The sequence below is a fragment of the Neodiprion fabricii genome, chromosome 2 (genome assembly GCF_021155785.1).
Source record: "Neodiprion fabricii isolate iyNeoFabr1 chromosome 2, iyNeoFabr1.1, whole genome shotgun sequence".
Taxonomy (NCBI): domain Eukaryota; kingdom Metazoa; phylum Arthropoda; class Insecta; order Hymenoptera; family Diprionidae; genus Neodiprion; species Neodiprion fabricii.
This window is the reverse complement of record NC_060240.1, coordinates 10,649,497-10,675,047: the sequence shown is the minus strand read 5'-3', so window position 1 is coordinate 10,675,047 and position 25,551 is coordinate 10,649,497. Positions and strand designations below refer to the sequence as shown.

Sequence of the window (25,551 nt, the reverse complement as noted above, 5' to 3'; positions counted from 1 at the left end):
GGTCGTTATCGCTGATTGTGCACAAGTATTTGCGGATAAATTAAGGACGGAATAACGAAATTGCATGTATCAAGTGGGACTCGTTTCGTTTAGGAACCCAAGTTTTTTTGTTTTTTTTTTTTATTTTACTTGAACCTGAAAAACTTGCAAGTAAAGTATTTTTTCCCGTGGAAGATTCGAAGTTTCGTTCATTCGAATAACATGGAAAACGTGACTTTTTTTTAAAAATATTTTATCACTCCGCTGTATTTGATGATTCGAATTTGATACTGGAAATATTTTACGGAGAATCAAATTCTCTGCGAAAGCTTCCGTTGAGCGAAATCTGGAGTTCGAATAGTTCGAAAGTTGTAAGTCTCGAAAGTCAATTCGATGTGATGAATTAATGTCAAGACATTCTTAACGATTTAATTGTTCGTTTGACGGAAAAAGATGTAATGAGATTTTTGGAAGGAACTAAATTCGCTAAAAAAAAAAAAATATATGTCGTTAAATGCGGCTGTGAGTGAGAACAATTAAAAGACGAAAAAAACGATGGAAGAACTTTGAATTAAATAAAGATAACCTTCTGCGAAGAGTATTTTCCTCTTTGCTATGTAGAAGAAATTGTTCGGGTAAGGGGCAAAAAAAAAGTATTGCTTTCAATCGGAATACGGTAACGTTAAGCAAACCAAACTTTTCAGGAGAGCAACAAAAAAAAAAAATCTGCGAATGTATCCCTAATCCTTTGAAGGTAATGAGGTTTACAGAACTCGGTGAACCGAACGAAACCGTGAAAAGATAAGTTGAAAAAGTCAACGGCTCCCAAAGAAGAAATATCCTGAAAATCGATGTTTGTCAAGTCAGTCTGAGTCAAGCCTCGTTATAAAATTATCTTCGGTCTAGGAATAAAGTTGTAATCGTACTAGGAGTACAAAACTGTGTAAAAAACCGTGCGTATGATCCTTTTCAAAAGCATGTAATACGAACTTATTTGTTTTTAATATCGATGATTTGATCTGTAACATTTCGGAGATACAGCCAACGAAAAGTACACTTTTTTATAAATGTATTGAAAATTTGATAAATTACGGCCGAATGATTCTTGCAGGTTTTTTTTTGGGGGGACTTCGGAAAATCCCTAATAATATGTCATACCCAAATCACCTCTGGGACTTTCTGACGTGTCCCTTGTTAGCCAGGAAACAAACGTGTGACACAATTGGCACTAAATCGTGACGGTTGTTGTTCGATTGGATATCTTATTAAATATTATTTATCCAGGGAATCGACGAATAAAAATATACGGACGAATCAACTCGCAATCAGAAAGATCATTCTGCGAAATCGTTCTACAATTTTCAAAGTCATCAATTTTATTATTACCGAAAATTTGCCCATTTTTTGGGAAAATATTTGAATGGTTTTGACAAATTTTTATTATGATTAATTTAACGGCGTTTAAACTGAACTTTTACAGGGTTTGCTACAAATTTTAAAGGCAATTTTTAGAACTTGATTTGAAAAATTTGAATTTTCTAGTAAATATTGTAGATATATTTCTTGGAAATTAATTTGACAAGTTTGACAAATTTAGGTGGACGGAAAATTTTTGGAAAGTATTTTGATGTGGGAATGCTGAAGATTTAAAACGTAAGCTGTTTTAGTGAAATTTATTACTACGAGCCAGCGTCTAAAATTCCTAAAATTGTTTGAATAACGTGATAATAGTGAAAATACGCTGAAAAGTAATCAGTGTTTTTACGATCTTGCAGAATTTCGTTAAAAAATATTGAGGAATATATATTTCCACCGAGGAAACGACGTGCACCGAGTTAATTTCCCTGCAGCCACGGCCTCGCCGAGGGGCGTCGTTGTAATTAAATTCAACGCCGTGTTGATGACCCACATTAATTAAGCAATCAAACCAGATGTGCAAAGGATCCTGTCTTTGAAATGAATTGCAATTTTGACAGGTCCGAATCTAATCTTGCGATCATCCGACTGGTTCTCTCCGATCATTCCTTCGCGAAAATCCTACGGGATAAAATTAATCACGATTTATCAATAAATATAAAAACTTTACCATAAATCATCTGAAATTAATTTTCAGCAGTGAATTAAAATTTGTTTTAACCAATTTCTGAAATTTTTTCAACATCGATTCTCACCAGAGTTGAAAAAAGATTCGTAAAATAAATTTCAATCAACAATTATTATCAGTTCAAATTTCTAAATCACGATTTTAATATTCAACTGTTTGACTAATTTTTCAACCAGCATATTTTACAGCCTGTGAAAATCCTCAACCACGCCCCCTTTTATTGCCATTTTATTTGAGTGATCAATGACTCTGAATAATTGCATTGGAATCTCGATCGAGCTTTTGACCAGCTGCGCTTACTTTTTTCTATTTCAGAATGTATTTCCGCTCAATCCTGTTCGTCGTGGCAGTATTTACATCAGTGCTGGCCGATAAACCGTCCAGTGATGTTGTTCCTGTTAAACGAGCTCCCATGGGATTCCAGGGGATGCGAGGGAAGAAGGACGTGACGTCATTCGAGCACGACGAATACTCGAAGAGAGCTCCTATGGGCTTTCAGGTGAACTTGATTCTCCCACTTTTCTAGTATGACCTATCGAACAAATATAAATAGTCTTCCCGCATCATTGGAAACCGATAATATGACATGTATAATCAACCGAGCAAAGCTTCGATCTGGAACTCTGGCAGGAATAATTAATCGTTAATCGAATTTCTCTGAGTTTCGGGATAATGTCTGGAAAAAACCATACCTGACAAGTATCTGAATTTTGATAAAGAATTCTTGAAAAAAATATTTCCAGGTTTTAAAAGAAATTATAGATACTAAATGGTTGAGTCGTCGCAAGAATGTAGAGAAAATTCTGATTTTTCTTTTTCATACTTACTTCAGGTTACAAAATAATTCTACGAAACGTATAATTTTAGAAATATTTTCAATTAGGGATATTTCGGCGGTACTTTTTTTCTGGCAATTTCTTATTATTTGATGAGAAATTTATATACAATTGTACAGAATAAATTTTTTTTTTTTTCTTAATGGCGATAAGACTGAGAAAATCACATGCAATTTATAAAACGGTCGAACAATCGTAAATTCCTCGCATTTTTTTTTTTTTTTTTTTTTTAATGACAAAATTAATCACCACCGTACGTTTTTAGCAAAAATATGAGACATTTTTAGAAACGTTTTCTCTGAAATTTCCCAAAATCATACAACTTATGAGTAATTTTCGCAAAATTCTGAGAATATGTTCGAGAAAAAAATTATTCTCGAGATATTACAAGGTGTCGCGGGAAGATTTTCAAAACACAGTTAATTCAAAATGCTGTTTTTAAATACGCCGACTTTTCGGCGGAAGGTCAGGTTAAAAACTCGCGATGATAAATATCGCGTACACATTACTACGTAAAACGTATCGAGTGAAATCGGCTTCCAGAAAAGTTGTCCTTCGTGAATTAGTAAAAAGATAATTATACAGGTTAATCTCTTCGTTTTTTAATGAGCTAGAAAGAGAGAGAGAGAGAGATACACAGATAAGGTTTACTATGCCCATGGCAATGTTGGAAAAAAAAATCAGAAACACAAGTAACGTATTAACAGGAAATAAAAAGAGGTGAAATTAAATAATGTAAAAGTATGAATATATAAACAAAAAAAATAGAATGTTAACAAATAGGAGGAAGAGAGAGAGAGAGAGAGAGAGAGAGAGAGAGAGAGAGAGAGAGAGAGAGAGAGAGAGATCGATGTATTTGACTTTTTGTGTTTGCAATGTTAAAGAGTTAAAAAAAAAAAAAAAGAAATTCCAAAAGGAAGCTAAAATTACTTTCGTTGAAAAAGAAGACGTCAGTTTTACAAACGAATAACTAATTCTATATATACATATATAGTTTTTGAATAACCAAGAATAATGCAAATAAATGCCATTGACGATTTATTTTATTCTCGGCCCTAGCAGGCAAAGCACATAAAAATTCGTGTGTTGGGAAATTTTCATTGTACTTTATACAGGAAAGCAAGCAGAGTTCGGCATTGGAACGACAATTTTAACTAGTCCCATGTGCGCTGTTTACGATCCGCGTCTGGCTCGAACGTTTCGGTTGAAAGAATGCGTGCAGCGTGACACATATTCTTGTCCAGAGGTTGGACGACATGTGATAATTAACGCAGCGAGCGTTGTTACATTTTTTTTTTTTCTTCATCTACTCAAAAAGTATACAGATCTGTGACAAGTAATCGCTATTTGAAAAAAGTCAAGGTTGAGATATTATCGGTTGCATGATATGAAGAATTTCGCTAATTACAGGGAGACTCGATCGGGCGCAAAAATTTTCGTCTATGAAAACTTTTGACGCCCCGTCACGTGTGGTAAAATATCGGATGCTCAAAAATTTGGTTGCGAAAAATGCATTATTTTATTAATGCATTAGCCATTTCATTACTCATTAATTTTTCAACGATTAATGCATTTTCTCCTCATTGCGCATTATTTTTATTGCTAATAATGGAACATCGCTGTACTATTCAATACATTTCCAATGAATAATATATTTTTCCCCATTATGCGTCATTTTTATTATTAATATAGTGACAAAATGTGGTATTATTTAAATAATTGATAAATAATAATGATCAATGTATCGGTTATTTGAAAATTATTTAACTGCAAATACTCGGTATGATTTATTCGGGTTGTTTTCAATCGTTACTCTGACCTCTACAGTTCTATATATATATATATATATAGGCATTTTTGCATAACCAGCATTTAATTCTACGCCCTATTTTTTTTTTTTTTTTGCAAGTATCGGAAATTAACTCGCCAAGCAAAACTTGAAACTGTTAAAAAATAAAGTTCATTTTCTTCTACAGGCGAAATTGAATTTTGTGACGTTCTGAAAAAAAAATAAAAAAATTATTGACACAGAATTCAGTTGTATCAAATATTCAAAGCTTAGAGGATGGTAGCAGAAAAAGTTTATGCAGGTTATTTGCTCAAGTTTAAAAGTATCGTCCCCGATCAATCGCCGGCGTTGAATTTTTTTTTTTTTTAATTGACTCTTTCCTGTTTTATCATGTGAAGAATAAATCTTGAAAAACCGATTTTGACGTTGTTCGGAATTTTAATCCTGAAAATACGTGCTTCGCCTCACATGGACGACGAACTGACCTCGAGCTGTTTGAAGAGCTGAGCTTCATCAAATATTAACGGTACAATAGAAATAAAAAAACACAAAAGACATTCCCATTTTCTCTCACAGTGTGTTATCCCCTTTTAAAACCGTTGTGTTTCTGATTCTATGATACAATTCTGCAACATTTCACCGAGCTTTTGAGGAAACGGTACGATAAAGTTGAAAACTTTTTGGATTCTTACGGAATTTTAATTACAAACAAAGCTTGATGAACCAGATATTTTTTTTAATACCTGCTTCGATGCACTGTGTGAGGTAATTTCGTAGTTCGAATAACAGTGAAAATTGGTGTCCCCCAAAAAAACTCTTCACGTCACACTTTTTCTTTTATAAAAAAAAAAAAGAAAAAAAAAACAAAAACAGGCGGTTTTTGAAAATGAAAGTGATACGTATTTTTGCGGCTTGTCACTTTACTAATTTCAGAGATAAGGAGAATAATTTCTGTAGATATTGCCGCTTCACCGTACTTGACGCAAAGTTTTTGCACCTGAGGTACTTTTGGGAGATTCTCGTATCTCGTTCAGGTTTCCGGGAAACTTTCGTAAATTTCGCACAAAGTGGCAAAGTTTTTGCAACGTCATTGCGAATGTATACAGTTGCACGCAACGAATGTTTGCTTTGTTTTCATACCTGGCAGAGTTTATCGTCGAATTTATTATGTAAAATTAAAATCACACCGGCTAACAAGCTATGACGTTTGTCATTGAAGTTATTGTTGTTCGATCGAATAATGAAGAAACTGAGAAATTAAATTAACGCGGTCACGGGTAAAAGTCGAACCCTAAAATTTAGCGCTGACTTGCAGAAGGCCAAGAACCAAAATAACTTCACGTGAAATTGATTTTGACTTTTCAGGGGATGCGGGGTAAAAAGGATCAGATGGGTCCCGATATTGAGCAGAATTTCATCCACGACGATTACGAAAAACGGGCGCCCATGGGGTTTCAGGGTATGAGGGGAAAGAAAGACTACTTCGAATCTGACGTCGATGATAATTTTGACGTTAACAACTTCGAAGAGGATTACGACAAGAGGTTGATGATGGGATTCCAGCAAATGCGAGGAAAGAAGGCAATCGATGATGACGAGCAGTACAAACGTGCTCCGATGGGATTCCAAGGGATGAGGGGAAAAAAATCATTGGAGGAGGTAGGGTTGATAGTCTTATTCATCTCAAAGCGGAAAACAGAATAAAGAAGAATCGAAATATCGAATTTTCGAATTCGGGAAATTTTGTTGGTTGAATTTTTAACTGCGGTACGTCGGAGTGGAGAAAAGTCGAAAATAGAGAAGAGATGAGATACAGAATTGTGAGAACAAATTTGGAAACGTAAAAAAAAAATATATATAGAAATACAAAAATGTCAAGATCTGATTTGCCGAATTTAAAAATATACGAAGTCTTATGAGTATAAATAAAATGAAATGTAAAAGAGTGAAAATATAGAACGACAAAACGTAGAATCGCCGCAGAAATAGTAGAAGTACTGAAAACCGTTGAGAATCAAAAATACAAATAGCTGATAAGTCGAATTAGAAAATGGTGAAAATCTAATTATAGAAAAGTATAAATATAAGAGTGGGAAAAATATAGAGAATACAAAAAAAAAATCGACAGAAGAAATGTAGAAAAAAAAATGTAGATAGAAATGAAGGAAGGCGAATTCAATTAAAAAAATGTTTGAAAGTATATTTCGAATTTCTATACTTGGCGAAATTTTTAAAATCTAGACATATCACATAAATTTTGACCTCGATTCTGACGGTTATTTATATTTTGGTAACCCGGGTTATCACTTTTATTTATTTCGATAACTCAATAATCCGACTTTCTCCATTTTAAAATGAAAATTATAATTATATTATGACTTTTCAATTTCATGACAATTCTACTTTTTGACCCTTCAACCATCCGAATATTGGAAGATGGATTAAAATACGGCACGCGTCTGAAATTCAAAAATTTTTTCCCCAATCGAACAGGTTATGGACGAAATTGAAAAAAGGGCACCAATGGGCTTCCAAGGCATGAGGGGCAAAAAAATGTATCTACCGGAAATCTCCGACAGCTATGAGAAGCGAGCAATGATGATGGGCTTTCAAGGAATGAGGGGAAAAAAAGCTGAGCTTGATGCTGACTGGGATAAACGCGCGCCGATGGGATTCCAGGGCATGAGAGGAAAGAAGAGCCTGCAGGAAGAAATCGAGGAGCTGGAGAAACGCGCTGTTATGGGGTTCCAGGTACATCGGTTTGGCAGTTCTCTTATTTTTTCAGAATTTGAAAAAGCACGTCTGAATTGTCATATCGCATAAATTTAACACGAGTTACCCAAAATTCGGCAATTATTAACGTAGAATTAATCGTCAAAAATTCATTGTCATACGTTATTGAATTTTGAGTCAATCCAAAAAATTATCTATCAGCACAGAATTCCACAGAAAGTGAGCGTTTTTCAGTCTATAAAAAAGGAAATCAATCCATTTAGCAATAACATATTCGATTGTAAGTACTTTTTGAGACTTGCTGATGTCAATCAAATTTCTTCATCTTCTCCATTCAACTAGAACCGAAAATTCGTCCGAATATTTTAAGTTCTACAAGTAGGTATTGAAAAATAGGCGTGGCAATTTTTTTCAATGACAATTCCTGAGCAATCAAAGTTTCATTCGTTTATCCAAAACTTTTCATATTTACGAGTCTTCTTACGAAAAAATTGAGCTATTTTCGCAGTCTCCTCTGTTTATCCATAAAAACATTTGAGTTCTGATGCAAGCAGCTATAATATTGCATAAAGTGGGATCTCGTAACGTTTTTAATAACGATGCAATTTCGTGAAAACCAAGAAATAAAGAAATAGAAAACGAATTTACTATTGTGAATTCGTAGAAAGCATGACATTTCTTTATCTCTGCGTTGAATGAACGTGCGTCGAGTGTTTTTGTTCAGAATTGCATACAGAATCGGACTGTTAAGGTCGTGCAGTACTCCTACCTGTACCGACCGAGCAAACTTACTCTTTTTATTCCTATATTGAATAAACAAACGAGCTGAAAGGGTTCAAATTTCAACGGCGGATCGCTCTGTTGTAACGGAACGTCGAAATTTGAACCCCTTGCGTTCGTTTGTTTATTTAATATAGGAACGAAAAGGGTGAGTTTGCTCGGTCGGTAAAGGTAGGAGTATTGAATAACCTTAAGCCCGTTTTTTCGTTTACGGTACGTGGACTTGGAAATTTTTATATAAATATACGTCGACGTTGAAATCGACCAGGTCCACCTCCTTGAAACAAACACGAAATTCGTGAGAGACGGGATAACGAAAATAAATTTTTGATTCTATCAGTTTTAGCGAAATGACGAACGTATCCCACTTACAGAAGACTACGATAATATTCCAACTAGAAAAGTAGAAGAAAAGTTGAGACAGGTTGATTGATTTTGGTTCGTTAAAACTTCCAAGTATAACGGAGAGCCTGGAAAGATTGATAAAATAGTAAACTGCACACTGTCGGGATTTCGATTCTTCCATTTGCCGTTATATCGATTCCCTTACGAAACGAAGACAAATGTGGTATGAATTCCCAGCGCAGCTCCGATCCTTTCTTTGAGTTTGAACGATTTTCGTAGGTTATCACGATTTCAAGGAGCAGTCTTGACGCCGAGTCAATGTAACCTTTCAACGAAATTTCCCAACCTTTACCGACCGCCCCTCAACCCCCATGTAAATATGCTGGTACAATGTCAATGTCCGTTTCCAGGGCATGAGAGGCAAGAAGGACAGTGCGAGTGCTCTAGAAAATTTTCTCGATCGCTACCAAAAGCGGGCTCCAATGGGATTCCACGGTATGCGGGGTAAGAAGGACGACGACGATTGGGAAAAAAGAGCCCCTATGGGATTCCAGGGGATGAGGGGAAAGAAGGATGACTCTCTCCAGGATGATGTCTACGGAATTGACACTCGCTTTGATAAAAGGGCACCGATGGGCTTTCAAGGTGAGCTGGGTTCGCGTATAATTCTAATCAGCTCGGTCCGGAACAAAAGTCCAGAATTTCATGAACTTGACGCGAAAATCACAAACACCAGTCGAGATGTTTGCAGGAAAAGACTAACCTTTGAAAATCACCGTGAACGAAGAGAGCCTCGATTGTTAAAAAGAACAGGGTAGAAATTGTTCTATATTTTTTGTTTGAGGAGCTCGGCGAGCCAAATATGAGTATGTTTTATTCATCCAGTCTTGGGCACCGCTAAATACTTTCTCTAATTAATACAATATAAGAATTAATTTTTAATTAGGCGAAATAATGACATTAATTACAATTGTAATTTATAATTAGGTAAAGAACCGGTACTAAATACATTCGTAATTATTATTTTGTTTTCTAATTACAAATCATCATTTCAATTAGTATTTTTTCTTCTTCCAATACAAAATTAGAAAAGTAATTAGCATCGTTTCTTCGCCTGATTACAGATTACAAATGTAATTACCGTAGTTTTTTCTTTTAATTACAAATTACAATAGTAATTAGTATCGTCTTTTGGCTTAGTTGGTGATTACTTTTTGTAATTTTTAATTAGAATATAATTAATGACAAAATGCCCAACACTCATTCGCTCTTCTACGGGATAGTAAAAAATTGAGTAGACGTTCGTTAGTTTAATATTAGTTCGTAAATTACAAAAATTTATGGAATTATAAGCGATAGCTTGGATATCAACGTTTCGCTTTACAACGTTTTGAAAATTATACAATCTCTAGAGAAATCATTCGATTTTACTCTAAAATCATCCATTTTATTCCGAGTATTATTTTCCACAGTCCTCTCGCACTAAAATGCTTCAAATATTTTGTTTTATGTCATTGCACCCGTGTTGATCATAATTACTAAATGGTAACAGATATAAAATTTGCTAGATTAAAAAAAAAAAAATATCATCTGGTAAATTTGTCAAAAATTTATACATCAGCCATTTTACAGTAAAATCGTCAAAAATGAAAGGTGTCAATTCTTAGGCCTAACACCTTCAAATAACTTGGCCGAGGAAAGAAATTTTCAACTGTAATGTCAAATGACGACTTTAAGATTGGAAAATGATAAAAATATTTCATGTCTACTTTGCGTTAAGTCTTGTTAATTCGTTTGAAGAATTCTCAATCAGCATTTTCAAACCAAGTATTCACCTTCGTGGAAGTTGTGATTCCCTATCAATTTCAAACGATCTTCTTGACAGAGAAAATCATCAACTTCGATCAACTTCGTTGAAAGAGGTTTAATTTCGAAAATTTTTTCTCCTTCAGAGTTTTTACGCATCATAATAATATTTGTTGAATTATTAACATATTTTTTTTTTTTTTTTCTTTTTTGTGTGAATTACCGGCAGGAATGCGGGGTAAAAAGGACGACGAGCCGTTGCAGTTTGAGAAGCGATCATCCTACGGTATATTTGGAACACGTGGAAAAAAGAATCCGAGGTGGGAAGTTCGCGGCAAGTTCGTTGGAGTTCGGGGCAAGAAATGGGCCCCGGAAACCGAACTGCTCGCTGACCAGGACGAGACGGTCAGCAACAATTTACTTGATAACATCGAAAGGATCGACACCAAAACTGAATTTTCCCCCACAATAGGTAACATAGGTGAGTCCGGAAATGTGAATTCGCGTCAGAGTTGACAGGTTTGTTTTTTTTCATATCAAGAAGGAAAATATTCTAGGACCAAAACACATTTATACTAAAAAAAAAAAAAGCGGAATCTTGGAGAGATTTTCGGGAGTCGAAATTTACCTTTTGAGAAATCATTCGACAGCTGTTGTGTATAAAATTTTTGCGATTACGTAAAAGCTGTTTCAACTCTTTTAGATCCCCTCTCCGAAGTGACACTTGTATCATCTAAAAAGCATGTGTTTTAGAAAAAGAAACCTGTTTTATCGACATTCTACCTTACCGACTGGAAATTTGTTGTGAGATCTATGGATTGATTGCACTGATTTTTCTGCTTACTTTTATCGCTCTACGGTTTTATGTTCCTGATCGCTTGTAACAAGTAATAAAGCTTCGAATTTGAAGTTGATAATGCAATTAAGTAATCAATAACAATGGCTTGAAAGCGAAGGGAAAAAATCTTTCCAATGCGAATTACGATTTTGGAATCTATTGATTTATAAGAATTTTTTTTTTTTTTTTTGCCGGGATCGGGTGAAATTTGAAAACTTTTCTTCGCCTACCAATTCATCGAACAAGTACTACAAACGCCATTGTTTCAAAGCAAAGTATTCGATGTACATTTCCGGAAATGCCAATAAAGCTGCAACGATGTACGAGGCATTCCGTGCCAAGTCGTTCAGTTTTAAACCTCACAATTTTTAATTTGCTCAAAATTTTTGCAAGGGATGATAACATCTCCAAAACACTTCTGGAGCTTAATTTTTTTTTTTTTTTTCACTTCTATTACCCGAAAACAAAACTTTCAACAAAATTAAAATAGCGAGGTTCAAAATTCAGTGATTAGGCACGGAATGCTGAATACATGTTTTCTTAGGCAGACATTGAAAGAAGTCAGATTTCGTTATACTCGCTGTAGGCGAAATTTTTCCCATTTTCTTTTTTTTTTTTTTGCAACGGCTTACTTTGCGTTGATGGATCGTGTTTCGTATAATCTCCAGCGTGTATCCCCGGAGTATTATTTTTTTTCATCAGGCATTTTAACTTCGTGTCTAAATCAAGTAGAATAACGTGCTTTACATCTACAGCCGTTCTCCTTAGCTCGCCGCCAACCGCTGTGTTTACACCTCTAGATTAGCTCAGCGAAAGTTTCTGAAATTGAGAGATTAACGACTTTCATAACCTTGTTCTTTAATCCGTGACAAAGATAGTTGTTAAAACTTTCATCGTTACTAGACAGATCATGGGCATATAACGTCTAACTTGATTCAATAGCTAACTTGAAAGAAAGAAGCTGCTTTTACGTGTTCGTATTTACCGATTATTATTCACGTATTACGTTTCAATGTTTTCAAATTGTCGATCAAATATCTCCTTAAAAAAAAAAAAAAAAAAAAAAAAAAAAAAAAAAAAAAAAAAAAAAAAAAAATGAATCATGAATTAAAAATGTCGACGCTGTGCAGTTTATGGAAGAATCATTCAAACAGAAAGCCAATAAAATCGGGACTGAGAAACTTAATCGCTGCAAGTGAATTGAGTTCAAGTGTATCGAATGAGCCTCTTTTCGGATGCAAACAAAATTAAAAGCGATAAGCTTTTATAAGAAAAATTGGGTTATCAACGATTTCAAAAAAGTTATATTATTGTTTGGTTTTATTACCATCACCTGAAGTTGTGTTTCAAACACCGTAAATTCGTTTTTTAACGAAGCGGAGTTTATTAATTTTTAATCGACAATAATTTTTTACACAACGTTTTCGCGGTTAAATGAGATCTAAAGGAAATAATTTATCCCAAGCGATCTTTAGGGTGTAATCCATTCACAAACAAAATCGGCCCTGTTACATCAAAAGTGGTCAAGTGATACGATTTTGGAATCGAAAAAATTCATCCAAGATGTAGGAATTTTTCAAATTATCAAAATAACTTTCGGTACTTGAATTAGTGGTTGTTTTTTTTTTCATTTTTTTTTTTTACATGGAAAAGAATTTCTTTCAATTCAATATTCAACTCAATTTAATCAACATCAACGTGTTTAATTCTGTTTTCATTATTTTCTCGTTTAACTAATTTTTCTCTCCACCTTTTCTTGATTACAACAACTTTATAACGTTTTTTTTGTACATTTCTGTTTCAGATGTCCTTCAGTAATTAGCTGCAACCGCTACAGCATGATTATATTCTGAAAAGATACAAATAATTGATAAAAAAAAAAAAAAAATAGTCTACCAACGACAGCGCAAATATGCCAACAATAGTGACGTCATTAGACGTGCTGTCATCTGTTATGTTTCGTCAGGAAAATTTTATCAAAATATTTATCATTTTATTTTTTTACTATCTACATTGTACTTGTGATTTTACTATCATTTCGACTATTACTATGCAGAGTTTGTTAATTGATGCTAATTGATATGATTGTGATTGTTATTATTATTTTTATCATCGTTATTATTTTCTTCGTAATTATCATCGTCATCACTACCGTCATCATCATTTCAATCTTCATCGTCACTATGATCATAGTTATTATAGTTATTCTCATTATTATTGAATGACCTACGATAATCTAGTCGTCACATATTAAATATACATATCCAAAGGTTATGTCGATAAAAGATGATGTGCACATTATGTATCAAAAGATTGAATAATCTTCATTTTTTTTAGGAACTGGCGTTTTTTTTATTTGTCTATCAATATTATACAAGTATAATTGTTGTTATCTTTATTATGGTATCTCGTGTGTAATAAAAATAAACAATAAAAGCAGTTACAAGATTCGATTTGTGATTTAAGAAAGAGAGAAAAAAAAACAGGAAGCAGTAACGGAATAATAATAATAACAATAATAAAATTAGTTTCAACAAAAAAAAAAGCCAAAAAAAAAAGAAAAAAAAAAAAATTTCCCATGTGATACGAATGGGGAATAAAAAATCGCGATGAGGCACCTTTAAATATTAATAATAAGAGCAGAAATTTGGACAGCATATTTTTTTCATGATTTTCAGCGATATTTTTCACCTCAAATTTGAAAGAAAAAGGTGGTCGATTTTTGGATACAGTCTGACAACCATCTTAAAGACCACCCTGATTTACACATTTGTATAGTAACGCAAGTGCGGAAGAAAAAATACATATGTTCAAGGAAAGCTGATTATTTCTTTGCTTTCAATCATCTTACAATTAGTATTGTATAACTGTTTAATCTGAGGGGTGAGTGCCAGATGAGCGAAATAAACTTAGAATAATCGATCATTACACGAGGACGAATTTTCAAACAGACGTGACTGTGGGATATTGCGTCGTGCATCGGTGACTATCGAGAGGGGCGGTTAAAAATAAATTGACAAACAAGAAACGGAGATATTACCGCGACGCAAAACGCCTCGCGATTGTCCCCCAGATGCACTTGGGCTCGATTGGCAAGCTTCTGGCCAACTTGTGCCTACAGCTGGATAAGGATTCCATTCTTTCGTTTCTTTTACATTTTCTTCACTACCGTAGATTAATCGCGATATTACGTCACAGTTAAAATATCTCCAACCCATGGCAGTTTATCGGTTCGCGCATATTGTTCAAAGCTTACATCGCTTCTGTGTTATCCTCTAATCGTCATACGTGCGTTATGGAAACAACGTTCGTCGATTGACCTTAAGCCTCTCAATATTCCGTTGTGCGACGCTTCACTATTGCACGATTCTTACTCTTCTTCTTCTTCTCCTTCTTACTCTGAATTCTATTGTTGCAATCCAATTGCTCAGCATACTGTTTCATTTCGCAGATGTTTTTGCAAACGATTTCAGGTGGCTGGCTTACTCGCAAAAGAAGTGTGGAAAAGAGGAAAGATTTGTTATCTAGATGTTTACAGTGTAGCAAGCATAACATGGGTACTTAGCTGCAGCGGTGACACTGCAGTTACCTCATTTTTCATTTCTCATCCATTATTGTTACTCCTGCTGCAGGGGAATGAATCCCCAACGAATACGGTTACAAGCATCTCGCATGCCGTGTAAAGTACCGTCGGCGTACTTATTGTTTACAGTTTGAATTCACGGTCGTTTGCCAAGCGAGCTACGACGTAGATAATTTTATCAAGTGTTTTTCCTCATCGTCTGTTCCTTTTTTCCCAGCCTTTTCCGCTAAGCGTATCTTGGGTTTTTCGAGATAAGAAGAAACGAGTGCAGCGTCTCCGAATGTCTACTTTGGCATCGCTTTATCGCTGCATACGTTAACGTACCGAACACGCGTATTTTTGCGCGGTGTTTCATGAAAAGTCTTTTCCCGGGTTCCGAAAAAAATTCCACACTTCATACCACAATAGAAAACTGAAATTTCGGGACCAAAACGACAAGTCTGCCTTGTTCAATTTATGCAAAACAAATCTGTCAATTTATGAAAATCGTTGGGTGAACTTCAGTGGCTTTTCCTTTGTATTTAATCATTTTGCCCTTACTGAGTTTATTTTATAGATACGGAAACTTGCCGTATTATTCTTAAAAGCTGCAGAAACAGCTTGAGACTCACACGAACGCTGCGCCTCTTCAAAAAGCCAAATGGCAGCGCGTTCACGCAAAAATTCAGCAGCCACACGGAAGTGAGATGTCCGTTTTTTGAAAATTAAGAATTGAGATGTCTGATGTTTTTCTTCAGCCGAGGATACATTAGTTTTTCGCTCCTTTCTATTTATGCATTTTCTCATAAAATTAATTTCATTAATGCTCGTTGAGAAGAAGAGGAGGAAAAACCAAAATCGTTGCAAGGTACGCTGTTACAATAAAATTTCCCTTCAAAAAGTTGCGTCGATTGTTCAACTGACATTAGTCTTTCTAATTGTGGAAAACAATTCCTCTCAAGTCACGTATATACCTACCCAAACGACGCTTACTTTACATTTGTTCTTTTAAGATCATGTAAATATACTAAATAACTGTGAAAAAATTTAAATCACAAACTTTATTTCACACCTACATTTCTTGATCGAATACAACGAATAATTTTCACACTGTTGAAATTAGCAAACACGAATAAAAACAATTAGCGGTTGCGGCAGTAGCCAGCAACCCAGCCTGGCTCCTTGTGGCAATAGCCACTGCAGCAATTGCCCTGACTTCCATCAGGTTGACACTAAAATCAAGCGATGTTTCGTTAGAAACACTTGCGTTTTTTCACGGTAATTTCAAGGAAATAATAATTGAGTTCGGACCGTGAGAAAATGTTGATAAGAAGATGAGAATAGTAGCTCATTCAATAATTATTTAATTTTATTTTTGTACCAACCCCGTCACGGTTACGAATACACGCGTCTGCCGTTCCAATGAATGCCAGTATAACAGCAACGACGAAAAGAGACATCAAAATTTTCCTCATCGATATAGCCATTGTGCGTGTTTTTTTTTTTTTTTTATCTAAAATACGCAAGTGCGAATTAAATTTCTTATTCAATTACACCAAGATTTCATGGTTCGTTGTACGCAAGTCGTACGTAAAAAATAATAAAAAAAAACTTCAAAATAAAAATACTAATTAATACAAAGACCTATTTCGGATACTCACTCGAGATAATCTTTGCTTCGCGTTCGGCAAGAGACGTAAACTTGCAAAGTAGGTAAGATGTGTCGGGAAAAACGAAGCGAAATGGCAATACGCGTTCAGAATGCGAAGGCTTTATATACCGACAGGCGTACAGGCTTCATATCTCGCCCTCCACCCCTCGCTCCCATAAGTATGCAACATACATATATCAAACTCCCCTCTACTCAATTTTTATCCAGTCAGCCAACGTTTAATTATTTCAATGTATTTTTACTTTTCATAATCTTTGTTAACATAAGAAACGTATAGATTTCGACGGAAAATCACTGTTTCCAATTTCTACGAATCTCAACGTTTTCGAAACCTCTGGAATCCAAGAAACAGGCTTTTAGAAAAACGTTGGTCCGTCTGACAAATTCCCACGATGATCACGGAAACGACTCCGTCAAAAGACTTGAAATTTGCAGAATTTTACAATCGGATGGTCAAGAAAAATTGCCATCTTTCGTTGAGTTTGAACTTCCGGTTCCACCGGACATAAATCGATTATCAACGTCTTACCGACAAACGTATACTTTTTCCTAGTTAATGTATTTGTTTATCTTTTTTTTTTCAAAAAGTATGAACTTGTTCTTTTCCAGATAATTTATCTTCTAATCTTTCTATCAAAACTTTTTCATTCGGCTACCTGGTCTTATCAGTTTTAGATTTTTCACTCGGCCGGTTCGAGATCATCGAGGAAGTTTGTTGGACAGACCGAGATACTCTTCCCTTCCCACGGTGATGAAAAGTACCGCGAAGAAAACAGTTTTTCCAGCTTGCGTTTGTGTTCTATTTTTTCTTTTTTTTTTTTACTACCGCGGTTAACCATGGATGTGAATCGACACTGAAGCTTTTGTCCCAGATTTTCTCTCTTTCCTCAAAAGCTACCCTTCCTCATCCTCGAGCATTTTGCACTTATCTATCTGCTTTTAGGTCGTGTTTAGTTTACATACCAGGATGGTAATAAACAGACTTTGATCGTACCTCCTCATCAAAAATCATCTTTCCTGGGGGCTTTGATCCAGTTTACGCTGCAAGTTCTAATTAAACAAACGTAATTCGTGAGGCTGATCAACGGAGTGTGAACATCAACTTGATTGGTTTTTATTCACCTAATGAGTGGGTTGCAAGCGTTGTGATTGTGACACAGATTACTGATATAAAGGTATGTGTAACGCTCCGACACAACGAGATTACTGCGACTTGCGTGACCTCGGAGTCATTTCAGAATCACATGAACATTGGAATCGCATCAGACTGCTGACACTAGAAACCGGTGCAGTTTCTGAATGATCGTAAACACTGATAACGTGTCGCGTTGCCGAGCCTCTCGACGAGTGCAGTATCCAACTAAATGTAAACAAGGAAAATATGTTGCACTGGCGATTTGAACTCCGAGTTTTAACTTTGGAAATGGATTGTGTCACTTAGGCGATTGCAATCTATGGCGATTGAATGACTTCGTGCGGTTAAATGAGACCAACTTTTCCACTGTACGGGAACGATAGCGACTACCATGCATCTCGAGTCGTCTACCAATCATGGCTCCAGACTGACTGTAGAGTTTCGGTAATTGTGAGATTCCAAAATTTTGGACAGAGGGCATCGCAGTTTTGTATTGAAAATTTTTGCTTGTTGACACGGAGTAACTACCGACTTTGACTGATCCAGTGTCAATGTTAGGTAGGATTACGTGTGAACAATTGGACGTTAGATCTATACGAATAAGGGTTCCTTTGCTGTAGATCAATTCATCATGACGAACATCACTAAGAAGAAGCGCAAAGTTTTCATTGCTCGACTGGTTCAAAAAAATCGTCGAATGTATGTAAGAATCCACTTTCTTGCACGTAGAACAGACTCCTCGAGTAGGTATGTATGCAGTCGTTCTATTGACGACATGATGGATTTGCGGAAGTAATAAGGAGTAAAAAGTATTTCATGGTAAGTCCGGTTGATCAAGGTTACATTGTGCATGGATGATACGAGTACTGGCGAAGATATACATAAGTTGAAAGAAAACTCTAAACACTTCTGCTTTACCTCTGGTAGTGAATACCTTGTTCGCTGCGTTGCCTCGAAGCGGTAACATGTAACGAAAATTGTATCGGATCCTACTAATTGTAAGGGTGAAAAAAAAGATCATGCTTCCCTTTAAAACAGCTAACGTTGTTTATTCTTACAAGTTCTTTGTTTCGTCGAGAAATTGTATTGTAAAAAGGCTTGTGGATTTTTATGTTCACTGCTGTTACAACAATAAAATGTAAAATGCACGTGCTATCATCACTACTTGGTAATATTAGAAATGTTTTCACTTACAATATGTGTTTAAAATGTAAATGGCATTTTGGGTTTAGCATTTTGAATGTTCTCAAAGTGACCGTTTACATTTATCCACATGTGAGGAATGTGTGAGATTTTCGAGTCATTTTACGTTGACGTTGCGACTTGACGAGAGATTTTTCTGACTGTCAGTCTGCATGCAAAGCTACGAATTTAACGGTAAATTATTCGTGATATGAGGATGTGAAAAAACGCTTTGCCTCAAAATTAATTCATATTAGACAGTGCGACAAGAAAAAAAGGGAAACTGAGAATAATCGATCGTTACACGAGGACGAATTTTCAAACAGACGTGACTGTGGGATATTGCGTCGTGCATCGGTGACTACCGAGAGGGGCGGTTAAAAATAAATTGACAAACAAGAAACGGAGATATTACCGCGACGCAAAACGCCTCGCGATTGACCCCCAGATGCACTTGGGCTCGATTGGCAAGCTTCTGGCTAACTTGTGCCTACAGCTGGATAAGGATTCCATTCTTTCGTTTCTTTTACATTTTCTTCACTACCGTAGATTAATCGCGATATTACGTCACAGTTAAAATATCTCCAACCCATGGCAGTTTATCGGTTCGCGCATATTGTTCAAAGCTTAACATCGCTTCTGTGTTATCCTCTAATCGTCATACGTGCGTTATGGAAACAACGTTCGTCGATTGACCTTAAGCCTCTCAATATTCCGTTATGCGACGCTTCATTATTGCACGATTCTTACTCTTCTTCTTCTTCTCCTTCTTACTCTGAATTCTATTGTTGCAATCCAATTGCTTAGCATACTGTTTCATTTCGCAGATGAATTATTCAAATGCTAAATTATTTTTTTTTTTTTTTATCATTCTAACGTGTCAAGGCTTGTTTGCTTATCACGACAAATCCTAAATATAGTGCTAAGCAACCATAATGTTAAAAGATCCCTGTGTCTCAAAGATTTTTATATTCTGCAATCACTATTTACATTACTAGACAAATTCAAAATCTAACCTCGACATTTCTAGCTCTAATACTAGAAATAAAACACTACTCCCTAACATCAAAAAGGAATCTATTATAGAAGCAGTCTTATTACTGCTATGATATATTATACTTCAATAAATTAGATGATAATCTTAAATCCTTGAACCATAAAAAAAAAAAAAAATACTATAAAAAGGAAGTTGAGAAACTGGCTAGTCGGTTTGAAGTAATTATTTTACCACTTAAATCTATTAAACCTTTTATTTCTTCTTTTATCTTTATTCTCTTTTTTTATTTTGATCTGTTGTATGGTAACATAATTTTGTGAAAATCTGTTTCCCAAGTTGGTCCTGTTTCAGGTATTTCGCACCTCTATAGGGTATAAACGCTGAATATTATCTTACGTTCAAATTTGTACTACCTGACAAGTAAATAAATAAGAATTAGAACAGAGACAGCTTCGATGGTACAAATAACTTTGGACGGTACTGATTTTTGCCGGTGTCCGGGAAGACTATTTGAGAATGTCAAGTCTGGTCGACAGTCATGAATTTATTCCCTTGTCTGGAGCGTAGAACTTAGGGGGAATAGGAAGAGAAAATAGGCAGAAAATGGAATGATATTCAAATGACATTTGTCAAGAACTGAAACGACGTACGTACATTTTCTTTTGCACAACGATTTTATTTGAGTTTTGGCTATAAGGTTTTGCGGTTTTAGTTTAAAAAATATACAAATATTTAAGAGAGATATAGGCGGATAAAGAAGACTAAGCGTCTCATGCGCTGCTCCCTTATTGCCACGATTCCGAGTAAACGGTTAGTTTTCGGAAATTTTCAAGCGCCAGTCTCTTCAGGGGATGTTCCGTTACTAAGTCTCCGTTACAAAGTTACTACGAATTCCAAAAAAGCACGTCTGGTGCATGATCAAAGATATACGCATGCGGTTTTATTTTAATTTCCAGAATTTTACTCAATCAAAACTGCATTTTTCGGATGTTTTGCTCTATCGGAACTTTACTTTTCGGAACATTACTTTATCGTATCTTTAATTTTGAGAACCGTGAATTTTGGAATTTTGAGCGATCGGGCTTGCAACAATTCCCAACTTTGTTGTTTCGTATAAGGTTGATTTCTTCCCCTCGAGTTTCGTTTCGCCACCAACTAACTCGTAATTACGCACTTTCGGAACTTTTCAAATTCATAACTTCAACCCCGCCTCGAACGTACCATTCAAATGTGGCATCTTCCGGATGTCCGTCACACGGAATAGATTCTGAAATCATAAATTTAAGCGTGACACGGGGATTCGCGGGAGAATAGGAGAGTGTTAACCGATAAATCGGCGAGCACTCACAAATGCGTAAGCAATTCCTGGTTCTCGTCAAAGGAAATTCGAATGGTGTGAAGTAGAACTCGGAATAGAAACAGAAGCTCGGGTTCGTACTCAAGGTTTTTGCAATCTATTTAGAGTTATTTTAGTTTACGGAAGCAACCAATTTTGATACTGACCATATCAAAGAGTAAAGACCACCCAATTTACATGTTAGTATAGTTACACATGATCAGATCCTACTAAGAAAGGTAGAAAAAGTCCTGTTTTCTTTTGAAACAGCTAATGTTGTTTGTTCTTACTAGTTCTTTTTTTGGTCTAGAAATTTTATTACGGTTTGTAGATTTTCACGTTCACTGTAGCTGCGACAATAAAATTCATTTCTCCCTTCATTACATTCTAAGATCAAGAAATATTACATATACTTATTCGTAGTGTTTAGGAGCTTGTATTGTATGGTGTATTTTATGGTTATTCAATTGTAGGGGAGTTGAAATATATAAACTAACGATCAAAGTGTGTGAGACGTTCCGTCGGTAACTGGCTTTGAAAAGAGTGCATCGTACGCTTTGTTGGTAATTCCACTTTGACAAGAATGGTTGTGATAACTGTGTGTTGATCACAGTATGCGTTGACTGTGCGAGAAATCGTGATGCCAACTGGGCGCAGGTGAGAGTTTATGAAAAACTAATGGTAACTACATGTCGATAATTACTTTCATAGAGAACGGTGACTACGCGAACACAGAGAAGCAGCAGCCAATTCGATATGTATCGTTGAACGGTACGATAAGCAATACGAAGTGACGGAATATCATATAAATATAAGTCGAATGGCTGTAAGTAACCATTTGGTTTAAAAAAAGATGTCGTGTACCCTTCATGAATAGCAATCAAAACAAAACAATTACGAATTCTCTATTAATATTCACTGCAACAGTTTGCTAGTCCAAGTAGTTTATTGTCACCGAATGAAAATCATTCGAATCAGCATACGAACATTTCAATGATTCCATCGTATGAATAAGTCGAAGAACAAGAATTTAATTGATACTCAAAATAAGAATAAATGGTTATTTGAGAGGAATTTTTTCATGTAATTAAACTGATAGTTCATATTTCCCGTGCGTGTCACCGATTTGAAATTGTGAAAAAAAATCGTTTGCGAAACATCACCTATTTCAAATCGAAACCGAAACAACACCTTCCTTTCAACCGATGAATTATTCTTAGCTTGTCGGGATCGATATCGGGTAATGTAAGCAAGGCTCATTAAATGTGTTTGTCTTTGAATTGCATAATAAATCGTTTCATAAACTCCAATCATATATTAATCACGATATTTACTTGTGTACGCCTAAAAGCTGCAGAAACGCATCAGAGATCGCGCGCCTACAATCCTCCAGTCAGGCAATCGCACACACACGTCATCCGCCTACACTTTTCGAGTCAAGCAACCGCGCATACACGGTTGATCGGAGACAGCAGGCAGCCCAGTTCGTGAACCACCCATGCGGAGAAACAAACACCACGGCGGCCATCTTGATATATTCCTGCCTCTAATGAAATGCATACATGTAATAAATATATTACGTATATATCCTTATAGATATATTCCAACTTCAGGTACCATGCTAAGCCTGTATTGAGAAAAATTCATAAAGTTGTTTTTCTCTTATAAAATTCACAACTTGAGAGTATTTTTCCACTTTATTAAAACTAGACTTAAGACTCAGTTTTATATAACTATTCAAAGTTTTTAATAATATACGGGATAACCAAATCCGAAAATATCAAAAAACAGTGTTGTTTTCTCTACGAGATAAAGGTAATTATACGTAGTTTCAGTTAAAAACCAGGTAACCTACCCTGTTTCCCCTTGCAAAACTAGCATTGCCTTGATTAAATCCATCTCTCCTTTACCCGTAGATGCCAAAACCCTCCTCAACGCGCATCGAGCCTCGTGATAGAGCCGGTAGACACGTCCGAGAAAACAGTAAGGCCGAAATAGAAGCCAGACTTCCCGGTGTCAGGAACGAACGCGGGAATCTTTACGCTCTGACCGTGCGATCCTTTTCACCGTTACTCGAGCCGGCCGACCGAGAGGAATCGTTCTCCACCAACGAGCTCCGGACGTATCGGAAGACCTTCTCTTGGAACAGGTCGAGATCGGACACGGAAAGGTGGTCCCGGTCCCGGTCATCGAAGAGATACCTGAACCTGAATTTATTACGTACAATACCACTCCATACATCACCGACAACGACTTTCCTTGGCTGTACTGTCCCGTAAGGGGGGCCCGAGTCCCTCAAATAAACACAAGGCTCCGAAACGTTGATGCTGACTCTCGGCACACGTCCGAACTGTAAAGAAAAGTTGTTTTGGTTTCTATGTATTTTATTAGTGACACGGGGACGTCACAGCACGTATGATTTATGGTGACAGCGGTGGGATTCCGTTCAATAATAAGTTAATAAAAAATTTACAAACGGAATAGAATCCACAATTCTGATCTCGAAATTTCATAAAATGGAATTTCACCGGGACCAGCACCAGCTCGTAGCATCGACTCTGTAAAAGACACTCGTTTAATGTGACGATTTCTAATAACAATTAACAAATAACGGTATAACAATGCCGATGGAAATAAGAAACAGTGGTCAAAAGGAAGCGGAGGGGGCGATGATCTCGACCGACAATGACACAAAGCTAAAATATGCTGAGTCAAATGCAGAATTGTTACGCGAAGACATATCAAAGAAAGAAAATAGACTCGGAGCAGAACAAGAAGCTCTAGAGCAACGAGAAGCCGAACTAGATAGGAAGTCGTTAGAATCAAGCGAAAAGCTCCGTGAACAAGAAGCGAAAACAGAGGGAACTAGAATCGAACAAAATGACTGACGTAGGCAACAAAATGCAAGAAATATTGTCCAGGTTAGTAATCAGTAAACCGGTAGAGCCAAAAGGAAGCGTATCGGGAATGAAAAATATCAAGCTGTCTAAAGGAAAAGGCAAAAATCGATGGCAATATACTAGGAAATTTGAGTTAAAAAATGGGTTGAGAATTATTCTATAAATCTTTCTTGGTGAATAAATGATATTAACTGTAATTCATTTTATCGTGGTATGAATTTCAAGTATTGTTAGCTAGGACTCAGGCATGTACAAGTATTTATGTATATAATAAAAGCTACCATCCGTTTCGCCTAAGTGTTTCAGTTTTATCTAACGCAAATATCGAAAGGAACAATAATAAATTTAACAACCCCTTTCCAGACACCCTCACAGTCTAATTATTTATAAATCTTACTTTCGTCATAGTATAAAATCTGACTTTTATATATGTTATTCAGAAAATTGTAAGAATAATGTTTCCACAATCCCCAGTCACTGAACCGCATTATTATATTGTTGATTTCATAATTTGTTGATATGAAAATTTTTTTTCCATTATTTTTTTAAAATTAACTTTTTTAATCCGTTACAAATCTACATAATTAATTTTCTTGATAAATCTAGAGTATAGATCGCGCCATTTCACTCGCACCAACGTACATGTATATTCATCGCGCGCACGCCTGGAGTAGACTTCAATGTCTCTGGGAAGACAGGGGAACCATCGAAAGTGACTGGGGATTTTGGAAACATTATTCGTACAATTTTCTGAATAACATATATAAAAGTCAGATTTTATACTGTGACGAAAGTAGATTTATAAATAATTAGACTGTGAGGGTGTGTGGAAAGGGGTTGTTACCGTCCTAAGTGTCCGCCAATAGACAAGGCGGTTTCTGATACGATTGTAAGTTAAAATATATGGAAACCAAGTTTTATACTATCGCAAATTTGAAACACAATTTTATTCACCTTTACTACTTGTTACCTGCCAAAGCCACCGCGACCCAGGTTGTATAGGCTGGGTTTGCTTATACCTGTGTAGGGGACATATATAGAAGAATTTTCAGCGTTTATAATATAACGAAGGTCTGGGCGTCGGGGGCTCTTAGACTATAACTTCTCTCACAATCTTGCCTCTCACAAGCTCACCTTCAATTTCAAAATTCAGTTGTCCACGCACCGTTCAATGGAGAAGACGTGCGCCTAACTTCACGAGTCATTTTAACCTTATCAGTCGATTTGTGTAGTAAACCAACAATTCAATCTTTATACAACCAATCTACCCATGGCGCTTTATACTTGTCAAATACATTGGTTATTTCGTCAATTTCTATCAACATTATTCAAACCTAATCACCTGTAACTCGTTAATTCGCGTTGTAGGAGTTCACGTGGCATCCAATATTCACGCAAAATAGGGTTCGCGTCAACAATGGTATATCTTTTACTGTATTAAACCATCTCAACCAAATAATTCTGAAAGATCGCCCGTCCAAAGTTATTATAAATTAGTCTCAACGACTTGAACAACTCTGATGGTCCCTGTATAGGATTACAGCACGTAACAGGATC

At 35.8% G+C, this 25,551-nt stretch overlaps 1 protein-coding gene and 3 long non-coding RNA genes across 9 annotated transcripts in view; 1 reads left to right on the top strand and 3 right to left on the bottom strand.

Annotated features, from left to right (window-relative positions):
- Nucleotides 1-13,703, top strand: part of LOC124175745 (tachykinins) — a 69,971-nt gene extending 56,268 nt beyond the window's left edge. For all 5 annotated transcript variants that reach the window (XM_046556234.1, XM_046556232.1, XM_046556235.1 and 2 more), the window contains 6 exons: nt 2,399-2,582; nt 6,074-6,367; nt 7,202-7,459; nt 8,977-9,211; nt 10,602-10,853; nt 13,015-13,703. In XM_046556234.1, the coding sequence (XP_046412190.1) occupies nt 2,400-2,582; nt 6,074-6,367; nt 7,202-7,459; nt 8,977-9,211; nt 10,602-10,853; nt 13,015-13,028 (1,236 nt within the window). In that variant the 5' untranslated portion in view covers nt 2,399 and the 3' untranslated portion in view covers nt 13,029-13,703. The remainder of the gene's footprint in view (nt 1-2,398; nt 2,583-6,073; nt 6,368-7,201; nt 7,460-8,976; nt 9,212-10,601; nt 10,854-13,014) is intronic.
- On the bottom strand, nt 1,757-12,178 carry LOC124175747. Its single transcript, XR_006869226.1, has 3 exons — nt 11,843-12,178; nt 2,384-2,615; nt 1,757-2,016 (listed from the first exon to the last, which is right to left on the bottom strand). It is a non-coding gene; the product is annotated as an uncharacterized LOC124175747 (long non-coding RNA).
- A 2,730-nt stretch (nt 13,704-16,433) lies between the features above and the next one.
- On the bottom strand, nt 16,434-18,210 carry LOC124175683. The gene is made up of 2 exons (XR_006869212.1): nt 17,085-18,210; nt 16,434-16,993 (listed from the first exon to the last, which is right to left on the bottom strand). It is a non-coding gene; the product is annotated as an uncharacterized LOC124175683 (long non-coding RNA).
- Nucleotides 18,211-20,691: 2,481 nt separating this feature from the next.
- LOC124175754 overlaps nt 20,692-25,551 on the bottom strand; it is a 34,745-nt gene continuing 29,885 nt past the window's right edge. For both annotated transcript variants that reach the window (XR_006869229.1, XR_006869228.1), the window contains 3 exons: nt 22,950-23,444; nt 22,429-22,640; nt 20,692-21,025 (listed from right to left, as the gene is read on the bottom strand). This is a non-coding gene — a long non-coding RNA (uncharacterized LOC124175754). The remainder of the gene's footprint in view (nt 21,026-22,428; nt 22,641-22,949; nt 23,445-25,551) is intronic.